This window comes from Notothenia rossii, assembly GCF_949606895.1.
Source record: "Notothenia rossii genome assembly, chromosome: 6".
Lineage (NCBI taxonomy): Eukaryota > Metazoa > Chordata > Actinopteri > Perciformes > Nototheniidae > Notothenia > Notothenia rossii.
In genome coordinates this window covers 10790645-10814772 of record NC_136909.1, presented here as the reverse complement: position 1 = coordinate 10814772, position 24128 = coordinate 10790645, and the positions used below count along the sequence as shown (strand labels likewise).

At 43.7% G+C, this 24128-nt stretch overlaps 1 protein-coding gene across 1 annotated transcript in view; it reads left to right on the top strand.

Moving 5' to 3' along the window:
• The window catches only part of adgra2 (adhesion G protein-coupled receptor A2), a 39222-nt gene extending 15264 nt beyond the window's left edge, over positions 1-23958 (top strand). The window contains exons 2-19 of the mRNA XM_079688066.1: positions 2852-2923; positions 13340-13411; positions 14348-14419; positions 14511-14582; positions 15122-15285; positions 15662-15875; positions 16027-16191; positions 16271-16469; positions 16565-16714; positions 16820-16981; positions 17496-17696; positions 17824-18013; positions 18617-18825; positions 19325-19452; positions 19623-19746; positions 19828-19976; positions 20686-20775; positions 20931-23958. Of these exons, the coding sequence (XP_079544192.1) occupies positions 2852-2923; positions 13340-13411; positions 14348-14419; positions 14511-14582; positions 15122-15285; positions 15662-15875; positions 16027-16191; positions 16271-16469; positions 16565-16714; positions 16820-16981; positions 17496-17696; positions 17824-18013; positions 18617-18825; positions 19325-19452; positions 19623-19746; positions 19828-19976; positions 20686-20775; positions 20931-22350 (3853 nt within the window). The 3' untranslated portion in view covers positions 22351-23958. The remainder of the gene's footprint in view (positions 1-2851; positions 2924-13339; positions 13412-14347; positions 14420-14510; positions 14583-15121; positions 15286-15661; positions 15876-16026; positions 16192-16270; positions 16470-16564; positions 16715-16819; positions 16982-17495; positions 17697-17823; positions 18014-18616; positions 18826-19324; positions 19453-19622; positions 19747-19827; positions 19977-20685; positions 20776-20930) is intronic.
• The last annotated feature ends 170 nt before the right edge of the window (positions 23959-24128 follow it).

The following is a 24128-nucleotide window of genomic DNA, read 5'->3' as shown; positions in this document are numbered from 1 at the left end:
CTGTCTGGGAAGTGCTCTCTCTTCAACCCCTGACCTCCTAAACCGGGATCTGAATAAACAGCTAATTGGCTGGGTTTCCTGTTTAGCCTGATGGGAATGGGACTATTTCTGTCTGTTTACAGAGCTCTCTCTATTTCTCAGAGTTGTACGTTCTGTATTGTTTATGAAAGAACAATGTCCTACACTACAACTGCGCTCCAAACATCAGGCTCTGGAGATTATACAGTAGTGTGTGCGTTCCTGGAAATATACGTCTTTTGTTGTCCGTGGGAGGGTTTCAGTTAACCCGTTTTGTGGTCTTTGTTTATTTGTGAAAGTCAGCTTTCAAGTCCTTGTGTACTGAGTAGCGAGCACATTGAAATACCAAGTGTTGAAATGTCTTAACTTGAGACAAATGAGGGGTATTGTGTTAGGATGCCACATGGGAATTGTACGTTTTACCCAAATGTGCGTGGGCAGAACACACACATCTGTATAGGTTTTAAGATGCCAATCATTTCAAACCTTTTTCTCCTAGAAAATGCATTGATAATAGCAGGCTCGACATTTCTGCACACATGCACACACAAACACGTTCACTGTTTGCTGACTAATAGCTTTTTTCTGCATGGTAAGCTTAGTCAAAAAGGAACTCTCTGTATCTAGCTGTCTGTCTTGAATTAAATGGCTCGCTTCAACGCCAGATGTGACTTTCTCCTCTCCTATCTGTATTGAATTATTCAGGCAGTTCCGGATCTTCTGTAGTTTTCATCTCGGGTCTGCATTCAGTTATAGAGGAGATACTGTGCACAAAGTCAAGTAGTTAATGTCTAGGAATCATAGGTTCAACTACAGGCTACGACACGAGAGGACTGACTCTGCTCTGATCTAAAAAACACTCTTGAAAAGTCTTGATCTAATAACCAGGATGTGTTCCAACTATTCAGTGTGGATTTGTGAACATGACATGTTTTTCATTTGGGTTCTAAAGTTAGTAACGCCGTCAATTTCCGAGGCTTTATGTTTGAAAATGAGTGTGGATTTTTGAGAGATGATTCATATTTTCACAGGAAAGCCTAAAATAAAGATGATTTTGGTTTAAACTAAAAGTAAAACATTCAGAATGGCCTTCCTTTCAGTATTATAGTCATTATCAGTGGAGCAGCTCTCGTCTCTTGATTGCAGCCCCGTTAAAAATACATTACTCTGGTTTTATTTTTAGTAGATAATTGTAGGAATATATTGACTTAGGTGCCCAGGATAACTGCAGCAGATGATTTACTTTCCATGTTGGCTTTCCTTTTGTTTGCTCCTTTTCTGTCTTCAAATCGTCCTGGTATTATAGCTGTCAGTGAAGTTATTTTGGTGAAGAAATAAGGCAGGCCAGTTTGCCCCTGTATACAAAGGGTGAAATATTAAATCTGGTCATTAAGTGACTTGGAAGGTGCCGAGCTGAAGGCGGTGTTTTTATTGATGTGGCAGGAAACAGGGGGGGGCTGACTGCTGCTGCTGAATCTGTAAATCGCGCAGACTGTTCACAGTCCGCTCCCACTTTTAAAGGCGCTCACACAGTTCCACTCTCTCGATTAAGAACACACTTAATGTTGCGAAGTGCCCGTTAAGCACCATGTGGTGGAGGCGAAGATTATATGTAACTGAAGGGTGTGTTAATAATGGCGGGCTGTCGCCAGAGCAGGGCCCCTACTGTACCCTGAACTCTGTGGGGCGGTGCTGAAAACATTTAACTTTGCCTCCGGAAAATTCTGTTCGTGTTCAACAAATCTGCAATAGCAAAGGACACATTGGTCTTGGTTGAATATTGAAAAAGTTGACTTAAAGCACTTAGACAGGATGTAATTACTTTTTTAATATTTAGGCAAAACCACAGTCTTTCCACAACCGCTCCCAAGTGCTTTGGTATTTTAAAATGAACAACACATGGGATGTAGATGCATATCCCAGTCTCTGGTGTCAACCTTAACTGGGCCCAACCATCCACCTCAACTTCCTCTATTCCACTTCTGTACACAAGGCTTCAAACACACTGATGCTCTTTTCTTAAACTGTGAGAACTGATAAGAAATGTCACCATGCACCATCCAATGAGTGTGAAGAACACTTGAAACAAGTGATTGATGCCATTAACGCAGAAAACCTGTTTACTAAGATAATACATCAACTGAGAAATAATGGGGGATTTTCTTAGACCTCCATACAATCAGACTTCTTCTTGTAATGTCCCCCTGTTGGATATTAGAGAGAATACAAGTTGAAGGAACTTCTGCAATTGCTTCACTTTTTTTATACCGGAGGTTGCCGCCTGATCCTAACTGACTTTGACAATCGCAAGTCCCTCGGTGCAAAGTGATAACTTGAAATATCTATTCCTGTGATTCCCTGCCAAACAAAGCAATCTCATCTTACTTCCAGTCTGTCCCATGGACCTCTGCCCTCAGGTCTGATAATAGTTTTATAAACCAAGAAATGTGCCTGTAGGCAAAGTGTTAACTAACATGGCATGTACCGCCATTTGTTTGATGTGGAAGGACATCCTTTTGATGTTAAAGTATATGCCAAATGATTATCAAGATTACAGCTTCCCTCTTAATCTTGATGTCCTACTTATGTCCTTCACCTTAATTTGAAACATCTTAAGCTAATGTCTCTGATCATGGCGTGTAATTGCTGCACCAAGTGGACATTTCATGGGCTTTCATCCTCCGCTTGTGACCCCTTCACTGTGTGTTTGGCTAAACCTGAACTCTCCTTCAGCCCTGAGGCTGATGTCCAAGATATTCACTCAGTACTGTATTATATACTTCGGTTTATTCTCAGTGGGAATATTTCTAACAATACTGTTTTTCTTTTTCAGGTTATTGAGCCACAACAAAATCAGAGTTCTGAGAAATGGCTCCTTCTTTGGACTTTATGCTTTGGAGAAACTGTAAGTAGGCTGCTGATTTATCATACTTATGCAAAACCACTTCTGCAGATGCTTCAATGTCTTGTTTATTCTGTACCAGAGATATATCTTTTATGCATCCGGCTGTTATTTTAGCTTGCCTCTGGTCCTTAAGGGAGAAATACGCATCGAGTATCAGTAAGATCTCAGCAACTCTGTGTGTTTCTATCCAATGATGGGCTGCTGTCCAGAAGGGAGGATGATACACTCTGGCTATCACAGAGTTATGTTGAAAAGCTCATATAATTACACTTCAGGCCTTCATCATCAGGTAAGTCCCACTCCACTGGATAAGATAAGGGAATTGCGCGTTGGCAGCTTCGCCTGCGGTTAACAGACAGTCTAGCCAACCCTAGTATCATCGTAATCTCTCTGAATGAGGTGTAAGACACAAGATAGACAGGATCATTTCTAGGGAAATTTAAATGAATGGCAGACCTGGTAACAAATCAGGAAAGTAGGAACTGTTGCCCACTATGAGTAGAGAGTACAGAGAAGCTCTCACGATAACGGTCTGCATGTTGGTCAGTCTACCACTTTGTTCCAGACCTAAATATCTCAACAACTCTTACATGGGTTGCCACAGAATGTGGTTCTAGCTTTCATGGACCTACTGTATTTTGATCACCTGACATTGACATAACATGACATATTGGGTTTCAAGAGAAATGGCTTAACAGCTATTGGATCGAATTACTTGGTACATACATTCATGGTCCACAGAGGATGAATTAAATCAAGATTAAATGTATTCAAAGTCTTTAGTGATCTCGTAACGTTTCTAAAAACTACCATTGGGTCACAACTTTGATTTGTGCAGTTCTTTTGGTTTTTGAGAAGTGCTAATTATTAGCAAAGGTTTTCATGCAAAAATGTTGAGTAACACAAGCATGTTAGCATTGTGCTACCGTAGCTTGGTGTCATTGGACTTGAAACACAGATAACAAGAGAGACATCTGACAGTGTACAGTGATGGTTAAAATCACAGCACGCATGATAATATGTATTTTGATCAGAATTACAGTAAACACAGTCAACACTGTCGTTTACTATCTACAAGCTTCTGCTCCTTGGATACTCTGACGTGAGAATCACAACTTGTGTGTTTCCCACCAGACACAAGGTGTTATTTTACAGAGCATCCCAGTAAAGCTTTATAGCGTCCTGGTAGCTAACAACACACATGGATCCGCTTCAGCATGGATACTGTAGTCTGGCAGACATACTTAATTTGTTGGGGAGGGGGTGGGTATGTTGTAGGGATATTAGTTCCACATGCCACTCAGAGCTGCCACCCATGAAGGTTACAAGCTTCTCAAAAATGTTGAAAGAGAGACAAATATGGTAATTTGTTGCAGTTATTGGCTTGTTACTATGTACCTGCTGGAGCTAACACCAGACCTGCCAAATTTGCTGAGATTGCTATTTTTATGTCTGGCATCTGAACGCCATGGGAGAATAGATCCAAGGCCAAGTCCTCACCTTAATTGTCTAGCAACAAAGAGGCTAATAAAGATGTTGACAGGAAGACAATACAATGCCCTGTGACTAAAATTGCTTTGGAGGATAATTAAAAGTAAAGCCAAAGAAGTTGATTGAAGTTTTTTGATGTAAATCGAGCTGGTGTTGCTTGTTTTTATAAGTGCCGAGAGTGTTCCCCGTAGCGCCGTAGGGTCGCTGGGTCGGGTAACCTGAGCTTACCCACTAACTGGCCCTTGTAGCTGGAGCAGTGATAAAACTAGCAGGGAGCAACAGGGTGGAGCTTTCATGCAGGCTCGTAGCTAGAAGACCTGTGAGAAAGACACAGAACAGGCTAAACAAACCAGCAGACACACACATACTTATTCTCTTGGCGCCTGGTGTTGAGGAGAGGACAAAACGTAAATCATGCAAGCCTCATTTCACTCCTCTGCCTCAACCTCCTCTGGCTCTCTGACACACAGCAGTGGAGGTCCGCTCACTCACTCACTGACGTCTTCAACCTTTAATTGAGCCTTGCACAGCTTATAATTACAACTGAGCTCATGGTAAAAAGGGCCGCATTGAAATTCACCGTTGCCGTGATGGAAGGGTGAGTTTACGGTAAAAGGTTTGGATGTGAGATTTCAGTTTTGTTTTGTTTCTCCAGGTCCTCTCATTCTTTCCAGTATGTCGTCTACATGTGCTAATCATTTGGAGCAGTAGTGAACAGTTACTCATATTATGTGGTCAGTGCTGTAATCAAGGGCCGGCCCACTAGGGCTGAGTAAACACACATCAGGGAATAAGACTGCATCTCTTCCCCTATGTGACAAGGATAAACACAGTCTGCTCCCTGACTGCACATGCTCACTCTCACTCTCTGTTGTGTGTGCACTGAAGCTCTGAGTGTGTTTCCTAGTATGGGCAACCTTTGCTTCTTGTCCAGTCCTTTCAAATGGCTCTGGTTCTTAACTCAAGGCCACTCACACTAGACTATCTATTCAGACCTAAATGTAGTCTGATCGGCTGTTGTTGGTGGGAGAAACAGCTCCAGGGCAGGCCACCCTCCTCCAGGCCTGGGCCAGACAGTGCAGCAATCTACACAGTTAGCCCTTTCATTGGGACAAACCTCCCCAAAGCCACTGCGCCTTCATAGCCTGCCAAACCACCCAAGTGCAAAGGAGCAATTTAGCCTTGTTTGTTTTTGCCCTTTTACTGGACTACTGTGTTTGTGTAGCTCTTTTTAAATATGTCTGCTATCCAACAGCTACACTTGGATGTTGGAAATAACCATTTTTTCCAGCTTGTGGGGCGCAACACCATTTGAATCATACCTGGTTTCTGTGTCAGCGGTTGCTATATGCAAAATAGCTTTCCAACACGCGATCAGGCCGTCGATACTGTACCTCCATCTTTCTGATGGGATCTGACGCCGGCAGCCCCGCTAACGAGCCGGGACCTTTATGAGTTGTGGACAGATCCCAGCAGCCTGTCCTGCACTGATTTGAGGCGAGGTAATGAGAATAATGAGCAAAGAGAGGGTCGAGCCGGTCTGGCACTTGTCCAAGCAGGGCCCCATGCACCATGGGACACAGGACAGGCAGGCAGGGGCACAAGGGGCCCCTCATTACCAGCTCTGCTCACCCTACAGGGAGAGAGGGAGCAGGGAGGGAGAGCAGAGGGCAGCGATGATGATGGATGAGGGAGCAGCAGGGCGCTCGCAGTGAACAGGTCTGGAAGGCAGGAGAGAGTGAGGCTTGTGGTTGGGACTGGTTAGAGGCTCAAAGGTGTTGGCAGCATGAGAGGCTTTGTCAACAAGGGAGTCTGAAATGATTCCCTACAGTATCAATCTACCTGACATGACTGTACTTTTACTTCTCGTTGCACTGCGGGAGAGTATGCACAGGGAATATTTGTGTTTATTTATTTAAGAAGGGACAATGCACATTGATACAAATGAGATCATGCTGACGTGCCAGACTTAGCCATAAATGCTAATTTTCTTCTGCAAAAGAACATACAAGAGGACATGCGCATAATGAAACATATCATATAATAGCTTATTATAAAAAAGCAGCAGGAAATAAGGAGTTTGTCATTAATGCTTGTAAAGGAACAAGAGTTAAGGCAAGTTTGCGCTTAAACCTGCGACCAATAATAAGACTCACAGTGCATGATATTGTGCAGATGTTGGATATCTTTAGGAAAATGTCTTCATGATAAAACATATACACCATTATCACATTAAGAATGCATGGGCCAATCCATTACTCTCTTGCCTCGATAGTATCTGTTTTACAAAAAGGGGAGACGGGCCACTCAGTCTCTGCCTGAGGCTCTCTGAAACCAACCTTGAAATCTCCTCTGCCATTCTGAGCAGCCGGGGGTTAGGAAGTTGTCCAACTTAAACAACTTTACCATCTGACGGAGGGGAAGTGGAGCCGAGATGGCTAAAGATGGTATGGTAGTTGGAGAGGAAGGGAGGGAGAGAAGGAAAGCTCCTGCCGTTTGTCTTCTTATATAAATCTGAGATTGTTTTTCTTCGTGGGAGATTGATGTCATTTCCACACAGGCCAAGCAAATTACATTGATGAGTCGGAACAAAGCCGAGGTGGGCAGCATGTAAAAACAGGGGATAATGTGCAGACATGGCTACGAGACCCTAAACTAGACCAGTGTGGGTAAGACAAGGTTCAGATTGAAGCAGCCCACCACTCAAAATAGAGCTAAGGCCAGTTGTGGAGGTTACACACACATACTCATTTTTTCCTCACAGAAAATTGAACATTTGTTTTAGCATGTTTTGCCCGCACACGCCATTAAGTGGCCCCCGGTTAGGCAACAGTCACCTAATGAGAGTGCATGACATTAAGAGGTGGAGCGGGTGAGGAAGGGGTTAAGCGTGCTGGAGAGTGGAAACAGAAAGGGGGGTTGCTGCTGGAGTTGATAGACTCCAGATGTGTCTTTCAGATAAACTGAAGGAACGGGGTGTGTTTGTATTGCAAGCCTAGCTCAGTCGTGGCTCTGGGGGTTTATTGAAACAGCGAGCGAGCCCCCTCATAAGCCCATTACCAAATTGTACGGTTTATACGCCAGTAACTCTCTCACACACTCATACGGCAAACTTGATATGGTTTCAATGGCATTTTCCTTCAGAGGAACTTGAGCTTTTCCAGGACGTACTTCCCCCCACTTCCGTTTGTGTTTCTTTTCTGTTTTATTTTTGCATCTCCCCTCTCCCAGCTCACTGGGTCTCTCGCTGTTCCTCCCCCTTCCCACTCAGTACATGCTGCAGTCCACCTACTGGAGGAAAATTCACTCGCGGACATGAGTCTCCGCTTTCATTGATAATTTGAATGAAAGGCGTTTGACCCTACTTCCATCCCAGTTACAATGTGTACATTGTTTCAACTCTCTGGTTGTTAAAGACGTTGAATGAGACGTTTGGGTCTTTGACATCAATTGACTCAATTTGACAGAATCAAACTAATATAATTTGATAAATGTTAGTTAGATGAGTAAGACAAAAACTAAGAAAATAGTGGCCTTTTTTCTCCTCACCTCTGACCCTGAGAATCTGACAAATAGTAAGATATCCTGCGCGTCCCATCAAAAATAATAAGTCTTTTTTTCTGTACGCTTTTAGACTTCATAAAGTTCAATAGGGCTGCAAAGCGGGCATTGCCTCCTTCTGTCGTCCGCTCCAAAAACTACAGTCAGTACCAGACCGTGGCTCCAGAGTTTCCTTTGGCACAATAATCTCCATCTCGTTTTACTGCACACTATAGAAACATATAATCAATTTAGGGCATTTAACAACTCAAGCAAAAGTGTATATTTCTATTTCTGTGCCGTTGGATATACAGTTTATGTTTCCGTCAGTAACGAGCAGAGCTGAGGGCTTTATTCTTAAACCATAATACACTCATGATGGTCAGGTGGTGATTGTTCAGGTTTGACAGGAGTCAAAATGATGTGTGCAACGGTTTTTCAAATGACAGCAGATTTATGAATGTACTAGCCTCTATTTGCTGCTTTAGCTGCATGCCAGCACTAAGAAATCCAGAGAAACACTGATAACAAGTTGATGATGTATACCCAATCTTAGAGGAACCAGAAAAAAGTAAAGAAAATAATCTGGGGAAGGGGCAGCAAAGCAGGAAATTAGTAGAAAAACAAGAGCCGCCAGATCCCGGTTTCCTGTTTTGGGGGGAGTAGGTTTGGGGCCTGTGTTACAGAGCCCCTATTGTGAGCAAGTGTGTTGAGGAGTCTGGAGGTGGGGTCTGCGAGGCCAAACACAGGGACGATTTTGCCCAGTACCGAATCCCCTTACCCCACCTGCCCCTCCCTAAAGGGGAAAGCTAGCTAGTAAAAAAAAAAAGGCGAAAAAGGAAACTGTAAAAATAAACGAGCAAGGGCCTCCGTGCTACAGACGCCAACCAGACAGGAAATGACACGCAGCACAAAAATGGTCTCCACTGACCTCTGTCAGGAACCGAGGTGCCTGTTTTCCCTGCATACTTTTTCTCCACCATAGCTCCAATCCTTCAACATATTTGTTTATCTTGTCAGGGAATTGCCTAATGGTTCGCTACAAGAAATAAATACAGTTTAAGTATAAATAATGGCTCTCTGCTGCCATGTCTTTCCTTTAAAACAAATTCCAAGAACAGGAAATTCTTGATTCCAGTCTGGCCGATAATGAGTGGCCATTCCCTAGCTTCGGTCATTTTCCCAGCTCCCTGCGGGGCCGGGGCCTAAACAATGTCAGTGGAGCACTCCAGTCCCCATGGCTGTGCTCCTGATAATGGAGCACTCCACGTCTGAGCGCTTTACAAACCATGTCTTCATTATTACCCTCTCGATGCCCTACAAGCACGTCGGTCCTCTCCAGGCTGCTCATCCCATATCCCCACAGAGAAAAAATTACTCTTCAGAACGACAGAGGACAAGCCCTATTGATCGGGAGGAGTTTAGGGGAGGGGGGGGGAATGCCAGTCGCTGGTGTTAGTCCCAGCGGCTGCAGACAATGGCCTCTTCTACTTTAAAGTCTGTCACAACCCCATCACACAGGCCACATGTGGAGAAGTGGATACATCTCTGCACCCCGAGATTACAAAGCTACATTCTAAAAGGAATAATAACCTGTCAACACCAACCATGTAGCTCCTTCTGAAGATAATGAAAAAGTGACATCTACAAGTTGCAACTTTCAACCTTTTTAACTCTGAAATGTTCATGCTCAGCAAGCGTGAGGCTTTGAAGTATTTCTTCTGTCTCCGCTATTATCCTCTTGCTCGGTGACAGATGTTGTCATCAGTGTGGAGGCCACTGAGCTGTGAAGTTGTTGTCAGGGAGGGCTCTGTCTACTCCAGAGGGCACACAGACAAGTCATCGCCTGAGAATGAGCTACTGGACTGTAGGTTGGAAATAAAGTTGGAAATAAATCTTTGGGAGTGGGCGAGTGGCGCAGAGTTTGCCTGGATTAGGGTGTGGGGCTAAGCACTTGGCGTGTGAATCAAGTCCTGTTGACTGTGGTGAGCTCCTCAACATTCCCCAGCTTGGTGATAAGAGAGTGTATCAGAAGTAGTGGACTGCTGATACTCCTCCGGCCATACACACACTGCGCTGTAACCTCTCATGCCGTGGACACAGGAGAAGACTTCAGGAAATGCTTAGGTTTGAAGTGTGATTCAAACCTAAAAGTGTGTGATCCCTTGGTTTTCTATTGCTAGATGAGTGCTGTTTTTCACACTGGGTAACATGTTTGTCTCCAGAAAGCTTGAGGTGCTTCAACACTATCATGTCATCTGCCTCTCAGTTCGTTTTATTGGCTGAAAATCTCTACTACTCAGTTAGGGTCATGCATTTTGCTTTAGGTTACTGTAAATATCCAAAAGGAGAATGTAAACCAATGCAAGGTAAGGCATGTGTGTATAGCCCCCTTCAACACAAGGCAATTCAAAGGGCTTTACTAACTCATTTAAACATAAAGGGCATTAAGAAATAGTAGCCTACAACAAATTCACATTATAAAATTTGATTTAAAAAAAGTCCTTAAATAGCGAAGAGAATACAATAAACATAAAACAAGCTAATATAGAATAATACAGGTATAAAATACAACAATACAAATTACAGTGCAGTGTGTAAGATATTCAAATGTATTTGATTTAACTGAAAGCAGCGGCAAACAGAAAAGTCTTCAGCCTGCATTATGCAACGTCTCCAATGCAAAGTCTCCTAAGGACAGCAACAGCAATGTGGTGTGTGTGTGTATGCTTGTGCACATACTGTTCTGTTCTGTCTGTTTAGAAACACAACACATGTTTACAATTATTTTCCATCAACTTACCATGTACTGGTTGATGCTGTGTGATTATAGCCTTGATTTTGTAAGGTAATTTATATGTAATTTAGATCTACTTTGATCTGAATCAAATCTTGAATTACAATCATGCTGTACCATTATTAAGAGTTTAGGGGCCTAACGTGAAGTTACCCTAAAGGAGGCCAAACATGTACTGTAGCCTACATTACTCACAATTCAACGCCATCACCAACACTTTGATTGGAGATGTGGGTGTTATGCGGTAGCGGCTAATCTAGCCTTCGATGAGATAAAGGTAGTCAGTCTTGAAATCTGGTCAAGGATTCTTTAAATTAAAAAGGCACAATCGTTTATAAAATTACAAGAGTACAGAAAAATGTCCAACTGTTTTGGACGTGATGCAGTTGATCATAAATGCACTTATTTTAGAGTGGATTAAGCAGTGTTAAATATAAGGTATCACCATGTCGGCAGATCATTTAAAAAAAGGAAAACATTCCTTTTGAACACTAGAAGCAGATTTTAATCATTTGAAGACACAAGGCGTGTGTGTATGAGTGTGAAGAGGACAGACAGACAGGGAGCGACGGTCATCAGAGAGGAAATAGTGGGTAGTGCCTCGTCTTTCAGCGCCGCACTAATGAGTCCCGGGACACACAGATTGGAAACAGCAGTATTGTTCTCAGGTCCTCAAACTCTATTCAGCTCTTAACACACAGAAACACGTTTACATGTACAGAGATTACAGGCCCCCACACACACGCACACACGCTCACACGCACGCACACACACTCACACTCACACTCACACTCACACTCACACACACTCACACACACACACACACACACACACACACACACACACACACACACACACACACACACACACACACACACACACACACACACACACACACACACATACTCACACTCACACTCACACTCACACTCACACACACACACACACACACACACACACACACACACACACACACACACACACACACACACACTCACACTCACACACACACACATACTGGAGAGTATTATTTTTCTCTGTCAAACACATACTGTCGTTTGATTTGATTAGTGAAATTCAAACAGTAAGCCGGTTTTGTTTTTTGTATTCCTAAAATAGAAATTAAAACGTCTACACCTTTTTGTGAAGTTGTTGCAAAGTGACAAGCTGGCATGCACTCAAAGAGCTGGGCTGTCTGCTCTCAGACATACACAACAGACCTCAGCCTTTTGGTCCGGTGCCAGATCTTTGCTCCATCATTATAACCTGTCTAGCATCCATAATCCAGATATGAGATGAGAGTGTGGACCAACTCCAAAGCCCCTGATCTCTGACTCTGTCCCAGCCATACCACACTGTCTGCTTCTTTACTGGAAGTCATTTTCTAAAACAATTTTCCTGCCCTAGTTTGATCAAAATAGCTCATCTCTTGGAAAGAGGACAAGACAATGGTTAAGAGATGCCTGAGGTTGTACATGGTGTGAGGCAGCGTGGTTCGAGAACAGCGCTGACAGATCATTTTGGTGAGAAAAAAGGACCAGAAAGTCCCCTGAGGTCTTGCCTACCACAGTGGTAGTAGTGATTTAGACAAAAATGCAGCCGCAGCATTGATGCTTTTGAGCCACTGGAAGAAAACCCTCTTCTGTGACCAGTCCGATGGGAGCAGGCATTTTTCATGCTGCAGCAACAAGGATTACTTTCCAGCCCACATCGACCACGTCCTGCCGATTACCATCCATATCCTACCTCCTAGATATTCCTAACTTGCCAATAAAAACATCCAGGATTCAAAATGTAAATGATAGGACGAGCACCTGGCTGAACAGAGGACAGGAAACATGAGTGGATAGTAATCAGATCTAGAAAGGTAGATTACGAAATGAATGTTTGTGTTTGCAATGACTAACACTAAAATGTGAAGAGTTGTTGTGAAACAAGCTGAAAATTGACTTACACTTTTATATTCCACATATTTTATTTAGTTGAGTATCTGCATCTGGCTAGCTTCAATCCCAGGGGGCAGACGGGATAATATTTCCTATCTGTTTGCAGAGGTTCCCTGCTGTGTCCCACTGGAGGAGCCAAGTTTAGGAAATGTGTCTTCACTCTTCAAGTTAAAGAAGCCTCCTTTCGACATCTTGGTGTTGAAGCAATAGTTCAACATTTTTGGATATTTGTTTATTTGGTTTCTTGCTGAGAGTTAGCTGAGAGGATCGATGTCAATGTCCATTAAGTATGAAGCTGCAGTCTGTTAGCATGAAGCTCTGTTCAAAGGTGGCCAATAGGAGAATTATTGTTTTTACATTAAGTCTTTTAATGGATTAAAGAACAAACACAAAGTGACAGGTTAATATTGAGCTTTAGAGGTGCTGGTAGGCAGGTTTGGTTTCCAGTCTTTGTACTTAACTCAGCTTCTGCCTCCAGTTACAAGATAAACATACATATACAGTATGGGTTTAAATATTGTCATTTAACTCCCAAAAAAGTGTTGCTACTGTATCCAAATGTATAACCATGTGTAGAGACATTTCAAAATCATCCCTTTAGGCTATGCATTTTCTTATACCCCTTATGCTTTCTCTCCGCAGGGACCTCAAGCACAACTTGATCAGCACCATCACGCCCGGAGCCTTCCTGGGCCTGTTCGAGCTCCGCAAACTGTGAGTAGACGTCATCAGGAAGTGAACATACTGTATGAACCGAAATCATAGACACAGGGATGGGAATGGCATGAGACAAATAAAGGAAGCAGGGTCGTTTTTTGTTGTTGAATGAGCAGCATTTACAGAAGAAAATGGCTGACATATCGCCTCGTATATATCTTAAATACTGTTTAGGCAGCTCATGGCAGATAACATGGGTTATATTGAGCTCCTGGTGTCAGTGGGACAAAAAAGGCCTCCTTCAACAAGTGTTTTTGCTGATCCTTGTGGGGGCCCTGCATTCTCATCTCTGGTTCCTACCTCCACCACCGTGGAAACCTCAGGGCCAGGCAGAGGTTTCTCACACGTCAGTGAAGCGACTGTTTGCGTCTTTGGACACCGAGCTCTGGTTTTGGCGTGGGTCGTTCTTGGTCGTCTGTGCTGCACCGCGTGACTCCCCTTCCCTCCTCCCCCTACTTGTGTTTTCCCTGCAAGGTCTGGGGCTTCTCAAAACAAACAGGGGGAGATAAACACATGCTCTGGACAGCTCTCTGCTGGGTAGTGTCAGAGGTGCAACAGAGCAGATCCCTCTCTGGCTGTGGCTATACATCACACTCAGAGGTGGACAGCAGAACAGGGGCCCCGCTTTCACCCCATCACTGATAAACTCTAACTGGGGTCCCATGGAGTGGAGATAAGGGAAAGTGGCAAGGACTGAGGGCATGATTGTTTAAATGTTAACATTTCTAACTAAGCTTTCTATTAGAGGGAAATAACTTTGTATTTTAAAACAAGAGCAGAATGGTAGTGTTGGACAGTTTTACCGGAAGGTCCTTCGTGTAGTGTTTGATCTGATATCATAAAAACAACATGCAAAAGAGACAAGATATCACAATCTGTTGAGTCCTCCTGATTTAAAATTAACAAAATTCCTTTGTCTTTTCACATTTCTAGCGACCTATCCAACAACCGAATTGGCTGCCTGACTGCAGAGATGTTCCAGGGTTTGACCAATCTCACCAAACTGTAAGAGTTAAACTAATACCATAAACAATACAAATCTGCGTTGTTGGAAAGCCATGGAATTAACTTGTTTATATATTTTTTGAACTGATAGGAACCTCTCTGGCAACATCATATCGACTTTAGATCCAGGAGTGTTTCAGGAGCTGCCGTCCCTCAAGCAAGTGTGAGTATTAGAGGGCAGTGGCACTATACTACAATAAATCCACTCTCACAGAAAACAATCTTTTATCGATAATTTTTTTTTATTTTTTATAATAGAATCATAAATAACGTAGAAACAATTTTGTTTCTTTAAAATATCTTTTAACTCAAGCCTGTTGAAAACTCATAAAAGCATACAAGCAATGATCATTTGTTTCGCTTGTATTTATTTAGGTTAGGATATTTTCTCATACAATTATTTGTAGACGTTTGAACCAAGGCAAAAATAAATTAGGAGATGTATCAGATTTGAAACATTTCCGATTTGAGCAAACATGTTCTTGATTTTAATACACCAAACTGCTATTTATTGCATCAAACAGTCAATTTATCTCAGGGTGGCAACAACACATCTGTCATATATTACAGATATATAGTGAGAATTTGGTGTCACTTAACAAATAATGGTATACATGTGGATCCTATAAAGAGCAACGACACATAACACTGGAGCCAGGTGGAGTGAAAAGTAGAATAAATGACCGTCACTTCTCTCTACAGAAACTTTAACTCAGACTACCTGTTCTGTGACTGCGGGTTACGCTGGGTCCCGGGATTCTTCCGCAGCAGTTCAGCCCGGTTGGGGGACGAGACCCTGTGTGCCTACCCAAGGAGCCTGAAGGGAAAGCCCCTGCGTGGACTGAGGGAAAGCCAGCTGAGCTGTGGTGAGCGCCCAGCGTGAATAAGGCAGTTCACCACTTTGTTACAGAGAACATTGGCTTGTGTTTTTTAATGACAGCACGCTCATAACAACCGTTTAAGATCGTTCGTGTATTTTTAAGATTTAGTGCGCCAAAAAGGGGTTAAAATCCCAGCAGCTCAGCAGGAACTTATTTCTAAAACTATCAGTGAGCCGTGTTGACAACTAATCCTGTGGGTTTAATTTATGAATTGCTGCTGCCTGCATCCAATCTTCCCCAGAAAAGCAGACTCATAACAGCTTCTGTGGAAACATTTAGATGAGGTTGAGTAATGAGAGAGCAGCAGAAGTCATTCAGAGTGATGTGTAATGGCGGCGTCTTTTCCCACCATGTTGCTCAGACGGTCCTCTGGAGCTGCACACCCTCTCGCTGCTGCCATCCCAGCGCCAGGTGGTCTTTAAAGGCGACCGGCTGCCCTTCCACTGCACCGCCACCTTAGTGGACAAGATCACCACCTTGCACTGGCGTCACAACGGTCAGCTGGTGACCTCTGACCCCGAGATGGGCGTCCAGTTGGAGGACAGTGAGCTGCATGACTGCACCTTCATCACCAGGTACAGAAATCTATGAAATGATTGCATGATTAAAACCACTCACCTTGTGCAAAGTGATCTGATGTAGAATAATGTTTTTTGTAGTGCTGCACACTTAAGAACATGTGGTGATAATTTGTTATAATTAGCGGTCTCTATTCTCTCTATCCAGTGAGCTTATCCTATTCAACGTACATGTGGAGGCAAGGGGAGAGTGGGAGTGTGTGGTTTCCACCGGGCGGGGCAACTCGTCTCGCACTGTGGAAATAGTGGTGCTGGAGAACAGTGCCTCCTTCTGTCCAGAGGATAAACTTGTCAACAACCGTGGGGAGTTCAGGTTAGTAAGAGATCCAAGGATTATTAATACATACCTAAAGAAACAGGGGTCTCACCCTGCTCTGGTTTTGAATCCCAAGGTGGCCCAGAACTCTGGCGGGCATCACTTCACATCAGTACTGCCTGCAGCTGCGTTACTCCTCCCTGCCTATGGAGGGAGGTATTGAGGAGAAGAAAGCCTCTCGATACTGTGACCGCTCTGGAAACTGGCAGGAGGGTGACTATTCAGAGTGTCATTACACCAATGGCATCACCCGCGTCCTGCACACCTTCATCCTGGTCAGTGGCTTAATATCAATACATGGTTCCTGTTCAGTAAGTACCATGTAGACTTGTTTCAAAACGTCATACCTTGCCCTGTTTTTGCCTCACAGATGCCCATCAATGCGTCCAACGCGGTCACTGTGGCACATCAGGTGCGCACTTACACCATGGAGACTTCAGGCTTCACTGACTCTGTGGATGTGTTGTATGTGGCGCAAATTATGGAGAAGTTTATGGAATATGTCAGACAGCTGCGAGAGGTAAGATTTGACTCTATATGTATCTACATACAGTATTTAGGTATGTTGTGTTTAATCCCAAAGTAACTATCCTTTAGCTGTAAAATATTTGTGTTTTTGTTCCAGCTGTCAGAGGTGTTGGTGGAGATGGGCAGTAACCTGATGCAGGTGGACAGCCAGATCCTCGCTCTGGCCCAGAGAGAGAAGAGAGCCTGCAGCTCCATCGTCTCCTCTCTGGAGACGCTGGCCTGGCCTCAGCTGCATGGCCACGCTCAGGACTTCTCCATGGTAGGGACTATCAACCGAAGTGTAACTTTTATTATAAGCTTTTTATCAGAGCATGTTATAAGCTGAATATATCCTGAAAATATATGTGGGGTTCCCGAATTGACCAAGTGTTAACTGGTGCCTGGAGAGGTGGCTGACCCGTACACTGCTTCCCAAGAGGTGTTTAGTAGCAGCTTTTCTCTAACATAAGGAATGGTCAAACACAGAGTCAAAATGTTTATGCTGTGAATGTGCAACAATGAAAGCAAGTTTAATGTGAGTCCTACATTCCCATTATATTGTGACAACAGGAAATTACATGTATGTGTAGTTATTAAAATGTGGGAGTTTAGTGTCAAATTGCTACTATGGTGCATATGTTTATATTTTCAAAATGATTTAGCCTCTTACATAAAATGTCCTATGTTCAGAAACATTAAAGCAAAATGTAAACCCTATCAATGATCTGAATGGCTGATGAACACATGACAAAACATGAACACATTCTTTACCCTCTATATTTTGATGCATGCAGGTATCTAAGAACATCGTAATGGAGGCCCACTTCATTAGACCGGCCCACTTCACTGGCATCACCTGCACCGCGTACCAGCGTCGGGAGGTTTCTACAGGCAGCCTGGGAATGGAAACCTCAGAATCCACTCATGAGCAGCAGCTTCGTTTCCGCTGCAGCACCGGCTCCCACAACACCTCCCTCAACCATTTCCCACTAAAGGTAAGCTTGAAGACCCCTTATCTCGGATGCTATTAGTAAATACTGTGCTATATTGTATCTGCAATCAAAGTCATCAAGTCGCTCTGGTGGATTCTAACATAAATACAAAATGTGTTTACTTCCATAGAATTCAGTAGCCCTGGCCTCCGTGACGCTCCCAGCTACTTTGTTTCCTCCCGATGCTCCTGCAGACTGTAAGCTTCAATTTGTAGCCTTCAGAACTGGCAGCTTTTTCCCTCTGTTTGGGAACTCAAGCAACGCCGGGCAAAACTTTCGTCGCCGTAGCGTCAACACTCCAGTCATCTTTGTTGGCCTAGGTGAGAAACCGTCTAAGCCTATTCTGTGAAACCACTTTTGTTTTCTCATATTCAAAACATTGCTCCTAAAACTACTGCTGGATAGACTTTCTGAGACTTTTTTTTGTTTTACGATCTTGTGGATGGCCTTGTGGGATATGACATCATGTTAAAATATTTTAAGCTCTGCAACACTGTAGCATTATCCATACAAAAAAGAGGCGGTCTGTGGCATCAGTAATTGGGTGTTGGGGTCAAACAAACACACAGCAGTTAGTTTTGATTTTCAACTATTTCAATCTACAGAAAAATCCATTGAAGAAGCAGAAAGCCATTTCTCTACCATCCAGTATGTGCTAGTTTATTCCTTTATTGTGACTGATGGAATTTACTTTATCTGAGCAACCATGCCTGACGCATTACAGCACTTTTCGTTGTTCATTTGTTGTTCAACCTTGACAATCTTTGCAATCATTTTAGCTATTTCCACCTACGTATACAAACACATTAGGGCCCAGTTTGTATAGGATGTTAAGAGATGTCCTTGAAATGGAATAAACTCTTGAAGCAATGTAAAAGTATCCGTGACTCAATTTCACTACAATTTCCCCTCTTTTGCTTCAGACGGCTGCAGCATGTGGAACCACTCGGAGCCCATCTGGGTGTCTCTGCGTCACTTGTCCCCTGGTTCTGATGCTGTGGCGGCCCAGTGGAGCCTGAAGGGTCTGGATAAACAGGGGGCCTGGAGCCAGGAGGGCTGTCAGCTGGTCCACAGTGACAGCAGCACCTCCACCCTGCGCTGCTCGCTGCTCAGCAACTATGCTGTGCTGCAGGTAGCTTGATTTTCATCATCCATTACGGGTTCTTTTTTTTTTCTGAATGAGTGGGGGTTTGAACTTTATTTTACTTTAAGCATTTCAAAACACAATTAATTTCTTCCAAATAAACAAAAACATGAATAAATTAATACAAAAGTTAAAAAATACAATACACATAATTTGCCTCCTGACTCATACTTACGAAACAAACAAACAAACACCCCCTCCCACCTTGCCACCCACCCACCGCCCCCTTTTAACATACACACACTCAATCCCACACACACAGACTCACAGACATTTGACAGACATTCTTAAAATGGGACTAAGTGTTGTTTGGATGCTGGGAGATGTTGTGGCTCCACTCCATCTACAAAGCTTCATACATTGTTCTCCATATGATATGAAATCGTTTTCCCTTATTTCTTTCATTTACATTTTTTGTTTAAATTAGTAATAATCCTGGATTATCAAGTTTCAATGAAATGTACATTTGTGTGGGATTTTTCTCCAGGAGGTGCCAGACTTCCCCAACTCCAACCCCATCTCTGTGAGGGTGCTCCACCCTGTGGTGTACGCCTGCACTGCACTGCTCCTCCTTTGCCTCTTCACCATCATCATCACACACATACTACACCACAGGTAATAATAATAATAATAATAATAATAATAATAATACATTTAATTGTTATAGCGCTTTTCCCAGTGCTCAGAGACGCTTAATGTATATGCATTGTATGTGCATGAACACACTTCTCACTTCTTTTAGTTATTTGCTTCTTATTAAATAATTGTTATGCTTGCCCATACAGTTCAATTCACATTTCCAGAAAAAGCTGGCACACATTACTGAATACCTGCTTCCACATAGCCATGACGACAGCCATCTACGTTGGAGGCATAAGTCTGACCAGCTACCCAGTGGTTTGTCAAGCAGTAAGTGATGCATTTAAATTCTCCTCATTTTGATTAATGGTGTGGAGGCTTTGTGTCTTACCTGAGTGTAACGTGTGACAGGTGGGCATCGCCCTGCACTACTCCTCCCTCTCCACCCTGCTGTGGATCGGAGTCAGTGCCCGGGTCATCTACAAAGAGACGTTGTGGCGAACGCCCCGACAGCCAGAGGGAGAGCCTCCAACTCCGCCTACTCAGCGACCCATGCTCAGGTCAGTGAGCAGCCAACAACTCAATGTCACCCTCTTCCTGTACTGTTTGATTGTTGCTGTCAATACGGTTTATGTTTTAGACAGAGTTTGTATGCATGGCCACCCAGACAGTGCCCCATCAAAGTGGGTCATTGTGCCCAACAACTAAAGTCCCTCTGTGTTTGATGTCCCTTGGCGGGACATAACAGAGTCTTGCTGTAAAAGCTATAAGTCTTTATGAGTGGGGGAGGGTAGGAAAGTATGAAACCAACGAAACAGAAGCAGAGGGGGTCGTCATAAATCTGCGCAGGGTGATTCAGGGGGTGCACTGTCTTTCAAAATATTCCCTTCTTTTTGTCCTTCCACCCCTGCCCCTGTGATCAAGAAGCTGCAATCATACTCTGACCCCGCTGACCCCCCCCCCCCCGTTACCCCTTTGTTGCCCACTCAGCCACATGGGAACAGGCTGCATTAAATCACAGACTTCTGGAGCCTATGCTGACCCTTGTAAAGCTCTGCCCACTATGGGAGTGATGGATCACACAGCTCCGTTTAAATTATAGACAGCCAGAGAATCATTGGAGGAAAATAACACCAACATGTGCAATTTAAAAACATCGTAGCAGCCAAAGGTCAAACAGCATCCTGTGGCACAAACAAACACTGCTTTAGATTTCTGAAACTGCGGCTAGGAACTTGTGTTTTAAATGCTTTTTCTCTATTATTCAAGGTTCTATTTGATAGCTGGTGGAGTTCCTCTTATCATCTGCGGGATCACTGCAGCTGTCAATGTCAACAACTACGGTGACAACAGCCCTTAGTGAGTTCTTTTCTTTTATCCTTGCTCCATTTGGCTCTTGACTTTGTGTTGTTTTGTTTGGTGCTGAAGTGAATAATTCTGTGTGAAACATTGAACACACAGACGTGTCCTTGTTTTGCGCTGACCCTCCTGACTCCTCTTTCTGCTTCTTGCAGCTGCTGGCTGCTGTGGCGCCCCAGTCTTGGCTCTTTCTTTGTCCCCGCTGGGCTAGTGCTTTTGGTGACCTGGATCTATTTCCTGTGCACTGTGTTTCGCCTGAGGCACCGCGTGGCCAAAGAATGCACAGGAACCACCCTGTCCTCTCCTGAGGCGGAGAGCCAGCCTGCCCTGGCAGGAAGCTCCAGCCTTCTCTCCACAGACTCAGCAGGGGTTCCTGTAAATGCTGTTGTAGTGCCAGAGGATCAGTACTCGCTGAAGACACAGTTCTTGGTGCTGGTGGCGACCCACTTCCTGTTTGTGGTTCTGTGGTGTTGTGGAGCCATGGCAATGTGGCTGACAGGGCACATCAGCTTGTTGTTTAGCTGTCTCTATGGGATGGCTGCCACAGTTCTCGGGGTGTTCCTGGTGGTTCACCACTGCTTCAGACGTCGGGATGTGCAGGCCTCATGGCTGGCATGTTGCCCAGGTAACCGACACTCCAACCCTGTTTCTACCTACGCGCACACCTGCACCACAGGGAGTGGGGTGCAGACCTCTGAGCAGGACTCACAACTTTTCATCAGCTGCCATCCACCTGGTGACTCTCATAACTCCTCTTCAGCTCGATCATCATCCACACCGAGTGGAATCAGCAGCGTGGGCCCCGGGCCCTGCAAGCTCACCAACCTGTTACAGGTGGCACAAGACAATCCCAACAATTCCACACGTGCCCCTGCAGGCAACAACCACAGCATCAGTACTGATAACACCACCAAGCCAACAAACAATGTCCTGCCCATCATTAACTCTTCAGCGCCAGTGCATCCCCAGAGAAGGAAAGTGAGCAGCAGAACTAAACAAGGAAGCAGTCAGTATCACCATCGAGGTGAGGGCAGGGGTCACTATCGTCTCAAAGCTCTAAGGACTGCGGGAGGCGGGGGCAGCCTGGGAGCTTTAGGGCCCAACGGTTTAGATCACCTCAGTTCTTCACACGTGGTTCACAAACAGGCCACGAGTGAGAATGGCAGCATCCACCTCAGCATGTCAGAGAACCAGGCGAGCCCGCTTACCAATGGGAAGCGCGTGGGAGAGTCTTTAGCGACCAGCCCCTCAGAAGGAAGCGACGGGGGCAGCAGCGGGAGTCGCAAACCCTTCCCTCTGCTGCCGTCTGTGGCCAGCAGGGCGGCCATGCACAGTGCTCAGAGACGATGCGCCAGCAGAGACAATTTGAAACTTGCTGCCGCTGTGGAGCGAGACACTAAGCGCTGCTCCTACCCTTTGAACAGTGTCACCACCACCGTGCCTGGTGCCGCCGCCCCAAACGGCACCCTCAAAAACTTAGTGCTGGAGCTAGAGCACGACATGAGTGGCACGGACCAATCTCAGAGCTCCGTCGGAATGAAGAGTGGTTTGTGGAAAAGTGAAACCACAGTGTAACCTATACTTACATGTGAACTTCTATGCATGACCTTAATGGACTCTCAAATGATTGGGTTGTGTTTTAATGGTCTCTTGATTATAATAATTATATAATTTAAGGTATAAAATCATGAAGGCATCCAGGACCCTAAACTGGTAGTACTTTTTCCTCAGTAGCATTCTAACAGTTCACTGTGAAATGGTAAAAAATAATAAGGCAGGTTTTTTTATTATCAGTTTCAACTCATTCATTTTATTCATTTCACAAAAAAAAGTACAAGATATATCTGAAATGGGCATATAATGTTGATTTTGGATGTCGAATGAAAGCTTTAGTGTTTTGTAATTGTGATTTTTTTTCTATGCATATCCTCTATAGCATGAAATGGAAAGCAAGGCAGTCCATTTCCAAAGTTCAGCTTTATGCATTTAATATTTGGACAACCCTTCACCCTTATGTTTGCTTCAAGTATTTTATTGCTTGTGATCATGTATGTTTAGTGTGTGTGTGTATGTGTGTGTGTGTGTGTGTGTGTGTGTGTGTGTGTGTGTGTGTGTGTGTGTGTGTGTGTTTGTGTGTGTGTGTGTGTGTGTGTGTGTGTGTGTGTGTCTGCGTGCGTGTGTGTGTGTGTGTGTCTGCGTGTGTGTGTGTGTATTCATACAGAAGAAGCGTAATTCCATGAACGTGGCTGTACAGAATCGTTGAGTGAATTAAAGAAGCTATGCGAGACTTTTGAACATATGATAAAAGTGTTTTATTTCTATGTTTCTGTCAGATCTCTTACACAACTTCCCTTGTTTAGTATTCAGAATTCAGAAAGAAATAAGAAACAATTGACTCACACACTCCACTAGTCATTTAAATGTATGAATGACTGCCCCCTATTGGGAGGCAGAGAAACTTTGAATGTTCTTCAGGGATCTAAAATGTATTGTCCTTGCAGATCAGGCAATTATTGCAGGTTCTGCAATGATAAATGTATCCAATACATGATAACCTATCAGTTATCCTAGACACAATGATTGTAATGAGGTTAGTTTTGAAACGTTTGTTAAAGGAGTTTCTATAAAAATATGTTTCAGGTATATAGGGCATGACTATCAGAATCAGAATACCTTTATTTGTCCCACAGAGGGGACATTTACATTAGCAGAAAAGAGCCACAGACAGCTTAATGTTAACTAAGAAGCATGCATAGAAAAATATTAAAGATAAAACAAATTAAAAAAATTAAACATCACTGCAAGCAGATCTTTTTTATTTTATTCAATGATAATGTTGCCTTCACATTTCAGTAGACCTAGAAAAGCCTTAGCCATACTTCTGCATTTTAGTCAATTTGAGTAACTTGTAATTCAGGAAATTACACTGACAGGAAATAGTGTTTCCTTATGCCGCTCATTGTCAATGCTTTTCCCATTGTACTTATGGAGGAAGTCTCAACGAAACCCAGATGATCACATATGTTTACAGTCTGTTTGTTGTTCTTATATCCTGTTTGCAGTTTCAACTTTGTGATCAGCACCTAGCAGGATGTATTCAGGATGTAATATATCTCATGGAAAACCAATGTAAACATTAACACTGTCTTGGTCATGATTCAATAAAGATTTCAGTGCCTCCATCGAGGTCGTCAGGTAAGTCATGCATCTGATGTTAATAGTGTTGTAGGGTGTGTGCAAACTAAATGTTTATTTAAACATCATAAGACGTAAAAAAAAAAAAAAAAAAGATTTTGCATGGATGTTTTTCTAATGTTCTGCCAAAATGCCTGCTATACAGTGGCGGACTGGCC